The following is a 13,198-nucleotide window of genomic DNA, read 5'->3' on the forward strand; positions in this document are numbered from 1 at the left end:
TCGACTAAGTATTGAAGTCATGTTTGCTATATTTTGGTTTTGCGTTTTTTTGTTTTACCTTTTTTCTGAGGAAATTGCGTTTCCTAGCGCTATTTGATAAATCTGTAATGTTTTCTTAATTTTTAACGTAACATTCTCCAGTTTCACGTTCCAAATCAACAATTTTGCGAATAAACCCTGAATTAAACATTTACAGTTTCAGTTTTGCTATAAATACTGTTTAGTCTTAAATAATAGACAGGAAGATAACTATGTAAAACTAAAATTTTCCTTAGATTACGCACCCCTTTATATATCCTCAGTTTGTAGACGGTTCACCACTTCCGGTTTTCAGGCGAATCTAGTAAGACACTGATCACGTACGTAAAGAAAGCTATCGTTGTGAGGTAACGCTCGATATGCATGTAGCACACACAATGGACAGGTAACGGTAGTACAGCCTTAACTGACCAAACCTGCTAGAAAAGCTACAGTAGTCTACGCTTACGTGTCGTAGTCTACGGAATCCTACGGTAGTTTTACAACTCGAGGTATAGTTTAAGGCTGATCTATTCATACGGCGTAAACGTGCATTTACATGGATCATATTTTACGGCAATATGTGGCCGCAATTATTTGCCAGCAAAATTGCTTCGATTTGACTGCAGTACAAGGGAATATCGTATGTCCGGGCAATATTGCTGATGAGAGATCTGTATTGGGTTTTTGCGACGTATTGTCCACGTGCTGCCGGTGTTGTTCGCCGAGGGTGGACAATATTTCGTGTGGGCAGTCTGTAAACTCTGTCTAACTCTGAGGCTTGTATCCTGTAATACAGATCCTAAGCGCTGTAGTGTCAGATCATATAATAAGAGAGGTGGAATAATACTATTTCGATTCGGCACGAAAGATGGTGTACGTTCTTAAAGGCACTCTTTCGTGTGTTGCCTGCAGATTTTTAGAAGCGGGCAAACGAGACAATCGTGAATTTCACAGATGTGATACGTACATCCACGATTAGAGCTAAGGGACACAGAAAGCAAGATCGAAACCTGAAACAGGACATTCTCACTGCAGCCGTGGCAGTGGAAGACCGCAGTAGCGAACCATAATTTTTTTTTTCTTCTACAGCCGTTATTAAGACTTCTATACTTTTTAAAGCTTCATCACGTGATTTTCCGTGTTCATGGGTGGCAACTTGGCACCTGTCTTTTTTTTTTACTCTGGTCTCTGTATACTTTACTTTTTACATCACGTAACTCTGGATGCGAAATTCTTAGTTCTGTCACGCTACTAGTGAACCACAATAAAATATTGACATAATCATTGCATTGTTATTTCAAACTACTTTTAAAAAGTCCAAGAGTTGCGTTGTTAACGCCTGGTAGTAAGAGGCATATCGATGAGAAACACACATTAAAATGGTCATTCAGACTTCTGTATAAATCACCAGTAGCCGAAAACTGATGGGCGATCACCCATCTAGCTGTAATTGGTAGACATTATCACTAGACTCACCAGTTCTCGTACGAATTACGTTCAGAAAACAAGACAAATGGCTTTGAGCACTATTCGACTTAACTTCTGAAGTCACCAGTCGCCTAGAACTTAGAACTAATTAAACCTAACCAACCTAAGGACATCACACACATCCATGCCCGAGGCAGGATTCGAACCTGCGACCGTAGCGGTCGCTCGGTTCCAGACTGAAAACAAGACACACTGACGGAAAAAATTGCTAGACCAATAATAATAATAATAATAATGCAAATGAAATTTCGAGAATGAATTTGTCTAGGTAACATATTTAAGTGAGTACCATTGAGATCACAGGTTAATGTAAGCGCGACATAAGCCATCGCAAACGACTAATGCTTATACACTAACAACAAGTGTAACCAGCAGAATGTTGAATGCAAGCATACAAACGTGCATGCATTGTGTCGTTCAGATGCCGGATGTAAGTTTGTATAATGGAGTTCCACGCCTGTTGCGCTTGGTCTGTCAATACAGGGACAGTTAATGCTGTTTGTGGATGAAACTGGAATCGACGTCCGATGACGTCCCAGGTGTGCTCGATTACAGACAGATCTGGTGATCGACACCCTATGGAGCATGCTGGGTTACAGCAGCGGTTATCTGGGACAGCGTTATCCTGCTGGAAAATACCGCATTTAATGCAGAACAACAGGTCGAATTACCAGAGTGACGTGCAAGCTTGCAGTCAGGACGCGTGGGATAATCACAAGAGTGTTCTTGCTGTCATAGGAAATCGTATTCCAGACCAGAACGCCAGGTATAGGTCCAGTGGGTTTAATACGCAGACAGTATAGTTGCAGGCCCTTTATGGGCTTCTCTTACCCAACACACAGTCATCACTGGCACCGGGGCACAACAGGTTTCGTCAGAAAACACAACAGATCTCCACCCTCGGAGTCCGGTCTCATCGCGGCCGTACATTCTCGCGACTACCGCTGACACCAATCATTTACAGCGGCTGCACTCCTGCAAAGTCTTTCTGTAATATCGAGGAAGGAACGTCCTGCATCCCGTAGCCCTATTACACGACGTCGTTCACACTCAGTGAGGTGATGATAATGGCGCCTTTGTCGCCTTAAAGGCATTCTTGACTAACATCAACTCACCACGTCCAATCTCAAAGGTAACTAACGATTATGACCGTTACAGCGTGTATTTAAAGCAAACCTGATTTGAATCCTTATAGTGGCGCTGTTAACGCCACTCTCATGCGATTGGCGCGAAATGAGAACAGACATCTTTTATGTGTAGAAACACGCCTACCATCTTTCGTTTATGCCGTACAACTTCTTCTTGGTCATGCGATTTTTTTTTCCGGCAGTGTATATTGAAAATTGTGATTCCGCATTCTGTGAAAATGTATGTATCCAGCATCAGTTCACGAGTTACAGTCTCGGAAGCAGATCGTATATTTTAAAAGACCGCAACCACAAACCCCGATTTCTCTTTTTCTTGTTAACTTTTTTCCTCGTGGCATGCAAATGCAAGAGAGTGGCGTTAACTTCCATTAGCTCGCTTTCATCCATTTCGTAGCCTTGGTGAGGTCCTAGTGAGCATTTATGACCCGGAAGTGTACGGCTGCAAAGAGTGCCGGGCAACGTTGCCGAAAGTGTGGCTGAAGTTCGTGTTGTCGGGAATATGTCCCCTGGAAACGTACCTTAACGCGATGAGCCGAACATTACAAGATAGCGAGATCTGCTAGACCCGTAGTAAATGTGGAATGGCAACCGTTGAAATGAGGCTCATCAGCCTAAGCGTCGTTTTCAGGCGATTTTCCACACGTGTGTAAATGGGATGCCCACTAGTTCCTCAAAAATGGTCAGGCTGTCCTCTATTCCAAGCTTTGAACTGATTTATCCAGTAGCTTCCCGTCGTGTCCTCAGAAATACAACACACGATAGTTAATATACGAAGACATACAGAGCGAAGTTTTGTGGGATGCCTAGATAGACGTCTTACGCCATATTGTTTCCATTACGTTATGTTCACGTTGTAAATGGAGAGATGGTATTCCAGTCAAATTAAAGACTAAACTGTCGAGCCAGAACAAAAAACTAGGTAACTCGGTGGAGAGATGTTACAAATCTTTCGTGCACATGTCCTGTACTGCCATGTGGCACTGGCCGCGTCTGTCATTCGTCAAGCGATCACGGAAGAGAACGGTTATGGCAACGTTTGCTGTGAGCTAGAGATCCAGTGAAATGCTTCACAGACGCTGTTGGAACCCAGCTCAGTATACCTGCGGTAGTACCTGCTAAGCACCCATTACTTTTGTCACGAAATAAGCATAGTGTTGTGGATAGCCTATTCTGTGTATCATAACGACACAGTATTTTATACGAAAACACAAAGGATTAAAACTAAGACTGCATTTCGCTTGGACGACTGTGGAAATTGTGATAAAAGTAGCCAAATGGTAGCAATTCTTTGTATCAACACCCATACTTAGTAAACAAAAAACGAAATACACGGCCAACAAAGGAAGCAGTAAATCAGTATCATGATTGTAAGCATTGTTAGCATTATCACCCTGACCATGGGGAACGACGGGCGCTGCAACTGTTCCCGCTTTCCGTGAATCTACAGGCAACAAGGGACACGGAAGGCGGCAGGATGAAATTAGACACGTGTGGATTCGCCCACATGAGCGCCCGGGTGAAACACGGGACCCTAGTGGGAGATGGTCGACGGTATACACGCTCACCCTCCGAGGGAGCCCAGACAGTAGTCTGGGACGGGGTGAGGGGAGACGGGGGAAGCTACAGCTAGGCAAACCAGGCCACACGGGAGTTCAGTAGGCCAGTTGCAAGCTCTGCCGCAGTTAAATGTCGGTGACTCCGTGTCAACAGTTATTAACATTAGAGTCGTTCGTTTGCAGGGTTCGGTACTGAAGGGGAGGGGGAGAGATGCGGCAACCCCCACATTTAACATGCCATTGATGCCTAGAATTTTGATAGTACTAAATATAAAATGTATGAAACGTTGTAATACAGGGTGGGCACAAAGCAAAACCGGCCTGTAAAATATTTCATGCGCCTTGAGGTAGGCAACCAAACTTATATCAGTCACACCCAGTGCAGATGGTGTAAGTTGGGCTGCCTATCTTAAGGCGCATGAAACATTTTCCATGCCAATTTTGCTTTGCCCACCTTGCATAATAATACGGGCAATTTGTTAATATTAGTGCTTTGCACCTCGCTTTTGTATAAGTTCTAAGAAATTGAAATTCAGAGAAATACAGCATTTGGGAAGGATTCGTTTCAAAAATTGACAAATACAGTGGTCATATCGGTATTTCAGTTACGACTACCGCTGTGAATTCAACTCTGGAGACTATAACACAGCGGGGTGGAGGAGGGGGAGGGGGGAGGAGCAGGAGGGAGTAATGTGTTTCAGCCGTTTCCAGCTACGTTCGGAAAGTCAGTCTTTCCTCTAACTCTACACAGTAGAAAGTTTTTCCTTTTTCTGTATTCCCTGTGGTTTGGCAATTCTGTCTGCGCTCTCACGAAATGCGTCGTGTTTGTCGTTGACAGCGGGCACCGCCAGGCCCTGAGTGTGCGCCTCTGCATGGCTGGGCGAATCCATCCACGAAAAGGCGCTCAGTCATGTAAGCAACTGAAATAGCTGAAATAAAAAACCTTTTAATATAACACATTTTTGAAACGGACTAGGAAGTATAAAATAATTAAGTTTGGCCTCATGTAGATTCCTAACTCCATACAGACTGCCCTAAAGATTTGTGCTTGTGGATTTTTAATACTTATGAGAATACTTGTTAAGTTTGAAACAAAAACATGGGGCGTATGCTATAGATAATAGTAAGGAGTGTAGAGAGTAACTGTCGTTGAGAACAGTCACAGGACAGTTGATATCATTTGCACCACATTAAAACTGTTAGCGACTTAGATGAAGTATTCGTGCATTAGATGTCTATTGCATGCACCCCACGTTTTTCGTTTTAAATTTTACAAGTACTGTCAGAGGCCCTAGCTATTAAAAATTCACAAGCACAAATTTTCAGGTCTATCTGTGTGGATCAGACATCTGTGTGAGGCTAGGAGAGATTATTTTATACTTTTCAGTCCGTATTAAGAAGCGTTATTTTAAAAAAGTTTTTTTATTGAATTACTATTTTTTTTTTGCTTTTTACTCTTGTATGTATGAAATTTTTTGGTCAACTTCAAACATTTTTATTAAAAGGCAATAGATGCAAATGGTAAATCTCAGGTTTATTTCACTTTCTGTCCACCTGAGTCAACCAATATACTGCTATCTCGTACGTATATCTAGCGAAAAGAGCGTGAAGTTAAAAATTATAGAAAATCTAGCTCACACGGAGGCTTCCCAGCAATCGTCCTTTCCGCGAAATACTTGCTACTGGAACTGACGGAGGGAGAAATAGTAATGGTACACAAAGTGTACTCCGCCACACACTAGACTTCTCATCCGATTCTGAAATATGCTGGAAGTTTCAAGTCTGTAGCTCATGAGGAAGTTAGTTTGAAATCAATTACAAAATTTGCACCTAACAGACGAACAGAGAAGAAAGCGTCGTAATAAAGACTTGTTAAAATATCCCACGGTACATACAGCTTGTAATTTCTAGCATTCCTTCCCTCTTTCGATACTCTTCATACTCCGAAAATCAGCAGGGAGAACATAGACTTCCCCTGATTATAAAAATTTATTTCTAAGCTACTGTACGAGATACAGCTAAGCGGTTTGTAGTGCACGGTAACTTAACTCGTTAAGTTTCTTGCACATACGCATCCACATGTGGTCTGTTTTTAAAACGTCTGGGCGGTATCGAATTTTTCTCCATGTCTTTACCCATATCTCTTCCGTCACAGCCTTTATAGCATCTCACATCTGTACAGTAAGAATTTCTGCATTAGACACTGGCCAATTGTACACTTCAAGTTTAACGTACGACACAAAAAATGTCAGAAGGTATGTGTCTGGAGAACTTGGTTGCCATTATGTTGCATCATCTCTACCGATTCATCTCGGAGAAAAGATTTCATCCAAGAACTGGCCAACAAATAACCCTACGTGTGGCGGTGCACCATATTCTTGAAACCGTACCCATGGTTGAATATCCTGTAACCGAGGTGTCAGAGCACACGTGGAAGTGTATCCACTAAACCTCATGACTTAACCTAGCATCTGCAAAAGAAAAGCATGGATAAGAAGGTATCCACGAAAAACTTTGTGAATTAAATTGCCATTTGCAACAGAGTCTAGCTGTATAAAGCATAGTTCCTTTGAAATGAATTTTGTAATCATGCAAAGACTTTATGCCCAAACTGTGTGTAAATATACCGTCACTTATTAGAAAATGTTCTTTAGAGGGCGGGAGGGCAGTGTCATAATCCCCATGATTTCCCCCACCCCTCCCCACTTCCATGTATCCGTACCTGTTCGCAAGGCCGTTTTCAGGCCACTATTGTGCATGAACATATAAATAGAATACTAGTGTACTTTTATTTTTTTAAATACTGCCAGAAATCTTGAATTTGTATCAGTATGGTAGAAGATCCAGGATGGTCTTTTGTGGATTCTTAGATATAACAGACCACCGAGCCAGTGGTCTACTGGAAGTCATTATAAAACATGGATACTTTTAGCCGAAGTCCGTAATGCGTGGGAAGGTCTCGAAGAGACCTTCGTCCAGCAGTTCATGTCACATGGATGATTACGACGAAAATCATAATACATTACCATTTTCTGGTGCTTGTAGTGTACCCCAAAGTAAATTAGACTTGAAAAAAAAACTGAAAAATTTTCGGACAAGTACGGTTTCGTCGCAACAAGCAAACAATAAATTGAGTGAAATATAAGCTTAGGCCTCCGAAGCCGTTGGCATTGTCAATAACATTTTCAGTGTATACTGTCAGCAAAACACCCCGAGGAATACCATTTGCAAGTCACCAAAACGTCGCAGAATTTTACATATTAACAATGCTGTCACTTACCATGAAGAATTTTATTGACAGTAAATAAAGTATATCAATTCCCCGACTCCTGATGTGTTAGTAGCCAAATTTTCGCGCTAGATCTTCCTCTGGGGGAGTGCCGGTATCACATAGTAAATAAGGTGGGGTTAACAGAGAAAAAAAGAGTGTAGCTGAATACAACATTCAGTGAAGCAAAATGTTCGGATTTCTTCCAGAGGGGTGGTCGGGATGATATCACACTAATGTGCTAAGTGTAGTTGTGGTCCATACTGCTATATCGTTAGCATTTGCACAATTCTCATAGCTCCTTTATTTACACAGAGGTGAAAGATTTACAAACTCTGTAGGATTTTGCTTTATTAGCAGTATGGAAACAACGGAAACTGCAGGCAGAAGTTCATAATGAAAAGCAGTCTCTCCTGCAAGCTCTGGTATTGAGTATAGCAGCTGTGAATCGTCTAGTGTCTTATCCTCTTCTTGGTCATTGTCTGCCATTTTAGGCAGATAAACGATTAACAAAAAGAAAACGTATTATTTCTAATAATGGAAGAAAAGAAACTACGCCTTGTGTGCAGTTTCTAAGCCAGATGAATGATTCACCCCACCATAATAATCTTCCTTTTTCAGATTCTGTTTTACCGCGTTTACACCACGATTTATTTTAAGGCATATCCTGCACCACTATACGCACGGGAATAAAATGAGATAAATGCTCTGCCAGATGGTTACCTGTGTTACGGATGACTTCTTTGCGATTTAGAACGCTGCCTACTTCCGTCAGACTCAGTAATAAAGGGAAATACTCAACATTTCGCGTTCATTCACCAATTATGAATAGAGCAGGTATACGAATACTTCACTCCTACCACTTCATACACTGAGACTGTTGCATGTATCGCCTTTCACAATAAGTAGCTTACGTGCAGCAAGTGCGCTGGTGGTAGACATACGCTTCCCTGTCACTTTACGTGACGCCCACTTTGTAACTCCGTGATGTTGAGGAGGGAATTCCTGAAGCAGGATCACCATGTAATTTTTCCCAGCTCCTTTTCTTATACTCCTTTTCTGATACAGACGGGTACTAAGCCTTTTTTTAATATAATCTTAGTGCACGTGGTCCTTAAGAACGCATATAATAAAGGAAAGTAATTTGGGAGCGGCCGAATGCAATTGTTCGTCTGTGTAATGTACTGAAGGATAGCAACATTCTATGCAAAGAGATTTTGGAAGTAAACGCATTCTCTCATTTGCAGAGTGCAGCTGCTCATGTTCTGATCCGAACACTGAGTTGACGCCACGCTTTAAATGCTGTGTCCAAATTTCGGTAACGCGTTTCTTTCACCAAGGCTAAACTCTCTAATAAAGATGTCCGCACCTAACGGCATCCCCTTCCTAGCGATATGAGCGATGGCAAGGAATTAAGTCAAAATGAGCATGTGGAAAATTTTTTCTTTCATTGCTTTTTCTCGCTGTAACCCATGTTTAACTCGGTAGCAGCAGCATTACTTGGAGTGGCTACAGCAATTTCTAGAGCTCGTAGACAGTCAGTCGGTTATATGTATCAATAACCAGACTTCGTCTAGGAAGTCCGCAGCTCGAGGTCGTGCGGTAGCGTTCTCGCTTCCCGCGCCCGGGTTCCTGGGTTCTATTCCCGGCGGGGTCAGGGATTTTCTCTGCCTCGTGATGACTGGGTGTTGTGTGTTGTCCATAGGTTAGTCGGGTTTAAGTAGTTCTAAGTTATAGGGGACTGATGACCATAGATGTTAAGTCCCATAGCAATAAAAAAAAAAGTTCATCTAGGAAAGAAGTAGTTCTTGACCTTGCAGCAAGTACAACCATAAAACGTATTAAAACGGCAACTGTTAAGATTGTTCTTGTAAACATTCTGCAATTTCGCAGTTTTCCACACACATTACTTATTTATTTTGTATGTAGTTTCTGAACGAATGGAAAATTCTAGTAGTGGAATGCCTTTTAGCTTCAATAAATCGAGTAATTTTGAGCCTGTAATTTTTGTTTTAAATTGAAAATGTATCTGCATGCGCGACTGAGGTAATGATTGCGACGTATGGGGTAGGCGCGAGGTCAGGAGATTGCCGGCTCGACTTCCTGAGGGAGCCGAAATTTCCTCAATCAGATCACCACTACTTCCTGGATTAAATTTTAAATCTTGCTGCACACACACTGCTTCGGAGGGACGAGACGCTGTCGAGTGTGAACAAGAGCTCTCCTATCAGTCAGAGGTCCGTCTCTTGAGGTATCCTATTCATTTACGCCAAACGATTCTAAGAAAGTATACTCTAATCTACATAAAACTGAAATGAAATCAGTCATATTCCATACTTAATTATTCGCTTGTACCGTAGGTCATGCACAATATGTAACATTTTGAACTTTTTGACTAGCAATGGATTACACACATGCACAAGCACGCACGCACGCACGCACGCACACACACACACACACACACACACACACACACACAAACACACACACACACACACACCACACAGAGAGAGAGAGAGAGTTTCTTTGAGGAAGTGTAAAACATACACTTAGAAAACCACACACACAACACACAGAGTTTCTTAGAGAAGCACGCCGTCGACTTTTTTACCTCGCACTTATTTTCCTTCTTCGCGTTCACGCAGTTGTTTGTCTTAAATTTCTTGCAACTACAAAAAGTTTTACAACAGCGATGGTATCCAGAAACAACCAACATGAAACGTGAATGAGTAGTACAGTGAAAAAATTTGTAAGAGCTGACAAATTTGAATTTTCGTGTAAGACAAGTGACCGAGGACGTTGGGTATAGTAGCTGTATACATATGTATACTGTACAGCGTATGTCAAGTAACCTGGAAATGTTTTAAAGCATTGAAAATAAGATATCAGGAAGTAATAGTGTGCAACGGAGAGAGTAATTCTGCAGTATATTTAAAACTCGTGTATACTGAAACAGCCGTGGGTACTTGGAATGGAACAATATACAATAGTTTGTGGAAACGAACCTAGAGTGGTGTAACGCATGTCACTGTTAACAGTGAACTATCCGGCGGTTCCCCTAAAGTTGAGCTTCACGTTTAACAGCTTTTTGCAGCTATTTAACACGGATTAAACTGCCAGCGGACGATTTAACTTTATTAAAGTGTTGTTATTAAAATATTCTCTTTGCGCACGTTCCACAGGTACGTCACGGTTTTCACGAAATACTGAATGCCAGTAAAAAAAAGCCCAGAGACATACTTTGGAAAATATAGTGCGTTCAATAAAGCTGTTGGTAACAACAAAAGGTCTTAGCAATAAATTATTCTCCCTCCCCTTTTTTTGTACTGTCACTTGCCGAGAACTCCGGGATAAACATGCTATGCGTTTCCAACTTGTTGCATTTCAAACGTTCCTCTTCACATACTGACAGCTTTTCAAAGTCTCGATGGGACGTTTTTGTAATAAATTTCTTTATAGGAAGAAAATAATAGTAGATAAGTTGGATTAAAACGATAAGATGCAAACTGCAGTACAATTATGCGTTAAAGTGGGAAAGATTTGAAACGGAAACCAGGGAATGATGTGCTGATCCACCCGTGTCAAGAAAGACTCGGATTTGGTTTGAGCTTGCAACAGCGATAAATTAACTGACAAATAAAACACAAGGAATATTACAGAATTATATACTTCTTCCACGACACGTTTCGGAAACATTAGACTACTCCCTCGTATTCAGGCGGACACCGTGCCTATATTACTAAACCGCAGGTGACACTGATTTTGTGTTGATTCTGCTTGGTGTTTCGCTTTCGATGCATAATGCCAGCAGAAACATTACAATGCTTATGGTGACACGTACAGCGTTTGCGTGAATTGCTTTAAGCAAACAAGCAATATCATTTACAATGAATGCGTATACCAAGTGTCACGAATATTAATTATGTGCTATGATATCTGGAGTGACGTTATGAAACAATAACGAGGCACTTCTGAGAAACAACAAAGACTCAAGTTTACCTACGTGTCAGCAATCTGCAAGACCTTCCATCCAAAAACGTGGCAGTAACAACTTGGAAATGTGTCATACCAGTGACTACTCACCGTGTGTAATTTGCCAGGTAAATAAATATCAGTGCCAACACTTTCTTCTTATCGTACATGTCATGACAGCAGGTCGAAACGAATTAAAACGTGTTCGTTCACTTTATTAGTGTTTACCAGTACAAATAATGTTTTATGTTCAACATTGAGGAGTGAGGTAAGTAATAGTAGGAGAGGTATAGGAGGCCAGCAGGTTTCTGAATGAATTATATTAACAGTATACTTTTTAAAGAGGTAATGATATGTAATCAGGATCCAGACCCTGGAAATACCTTTTAGCACACTCTTAACAATACCAAAGCACTTTCAAATAACGTGTACTGCCAACCTTATGATCACCCCAAAAAATATAAAAGATGCAGATTTCTTTCATTATTGTTGACTTTCACACTAATTATACTTTTTGGATAGATATTGATGTGTAAGTATTGTCTTGAATCTGAAAACAGTGAATACGATCTTCACTGAGACTTAAATTGTTGGATTAAGTTTAAGAGAAAAATTTAAAACATAATGGATTCCAGTAGAGGATTTCATTAACAACAATAAATACTTTTTTTCAAAATTTTAAAATTTAAAGAAATTAACTAGATCACAGTATTTTCAAAAGGTGGGTGCAAAGCCCCCTCCCCCCTCCCTGGTTTGTATTGAGAAGTTAAGCTGATGAGAAATTTAATCTTTAAATTGAAGAGCGAACGGCGCTCCTAGTGGGAGAAGTGGGCTTTCGCGTTCGCGAGGGATGGCACAACTGCCTTATAAGGGTACCAAGAATAAGTCTCCCGTGTATCAGGGTAGTGGAGCCTGCGTTGATAGTGTAGTTTGTGCCGTGCGCCTTCCTTCCAGTAGCAGCTTTAGCTACTAATATCTTTATTCCGTGTAGTATTATTGTCTTTGGCAAAAAGGGGTGACAGCATTACAAAAGCCATTGCTTCAAAAGGTGCGTCGCCTAAGCGCCTGTATAACGTCGTTGATCAGCCTGTGGATGCCCCTTGTGACGTAACTGGGTAGAGATAGTGGGAACTCGCCGGTTCATTCTTCATTCCACAGGCAAACTATACTGTCAGACAGTGACAGTCTATGAGGCGTCTGCGGGTTTTGTAGTTTATGCCTATGATACGTAAATACCAGGCTTAGAGTACCCGCTACAACAGGATGTCTTAGTTCGTTGGAATGGGTTATAAAGTCCGTGGTAAAAAAATTCCTTCCGTCTAGTTCTCTGCATCGGGAATCCCGCCAGACAGCAATCCAGTTTCGCTACCGAGGTTCGTGACAGCTTAGGCGGCGGGCCACATGGCGCGCGAGACCCACCTTGGAAGGAGTATCCCGCGGCGAACAGCGGGTGTATGTTGATGGTGCCGGCCATGGTGCGGGCGCGTCGCGCCGGGCTGCGTGACGAGCCGAGCCGAGGCGTGCGTGCGCTGCGTGCGGCCGCCGCACGAGGTCTGAGCAGCCGTCGGGTGGGAGGGAGGGGCGGCCGCCGGCGCCCGCATTGGTGGTGCCGGTCGCGGGGGGGCGCGGCCGCCGCGCGCCACGCCTACCGCACGCTCGGCGTGACGTCACGAGGCACGCGCCGCTCAGCGGCACGCGACCGCCTGAGTCACAGCGGGCGGAAATAATCGAGGTGCGGCGCGGAT

The 13,198-nt window shown here is 42.3% G+C and overlaps 1 protein-coding gene across 1 annotated transcript in view; it reads right to left on the minus strand.

Moving 5' to 3' along the window:
* Window positions 1-12,941, minus strand: part of LOC126457144 (protein gooseberry-neuro-like) — a 430,962-nt gene extending 418,021 nt beyond the window's left edge. The window contains exon 1 of the mRNA XM_050093214.1: window positions 12,873-12,941. Within this exon, the coding sequence (XP_049949171.1) occupies window positions 12,873-12,927 (55 nt within the window). The 5' untranslated portion in view covers window positions 12,928-12,941. The remainder of the gene's footprint in view (window positions 1-12,872) is intronic.
* Window positions 12,942-13,198: the final 257 nt, after the last annotated feature.

This window comes from Schistocerca serialis, chromosome 2 (assembly GCF_023864345.2).
Source record: "Schistocerca serialis cubense isolate TAMUIC-IGC-003099 chromosome 2, iqSchSeri2.2, whole genome shotgun sequence".
NCBI classification, from domain to species: domain Eukaryota; kingdom Metazoa; phylum Arthropoda; class Insecta; order Orthoptera; family Acrididae; genus Schistocerca; species Schistocerca serialis.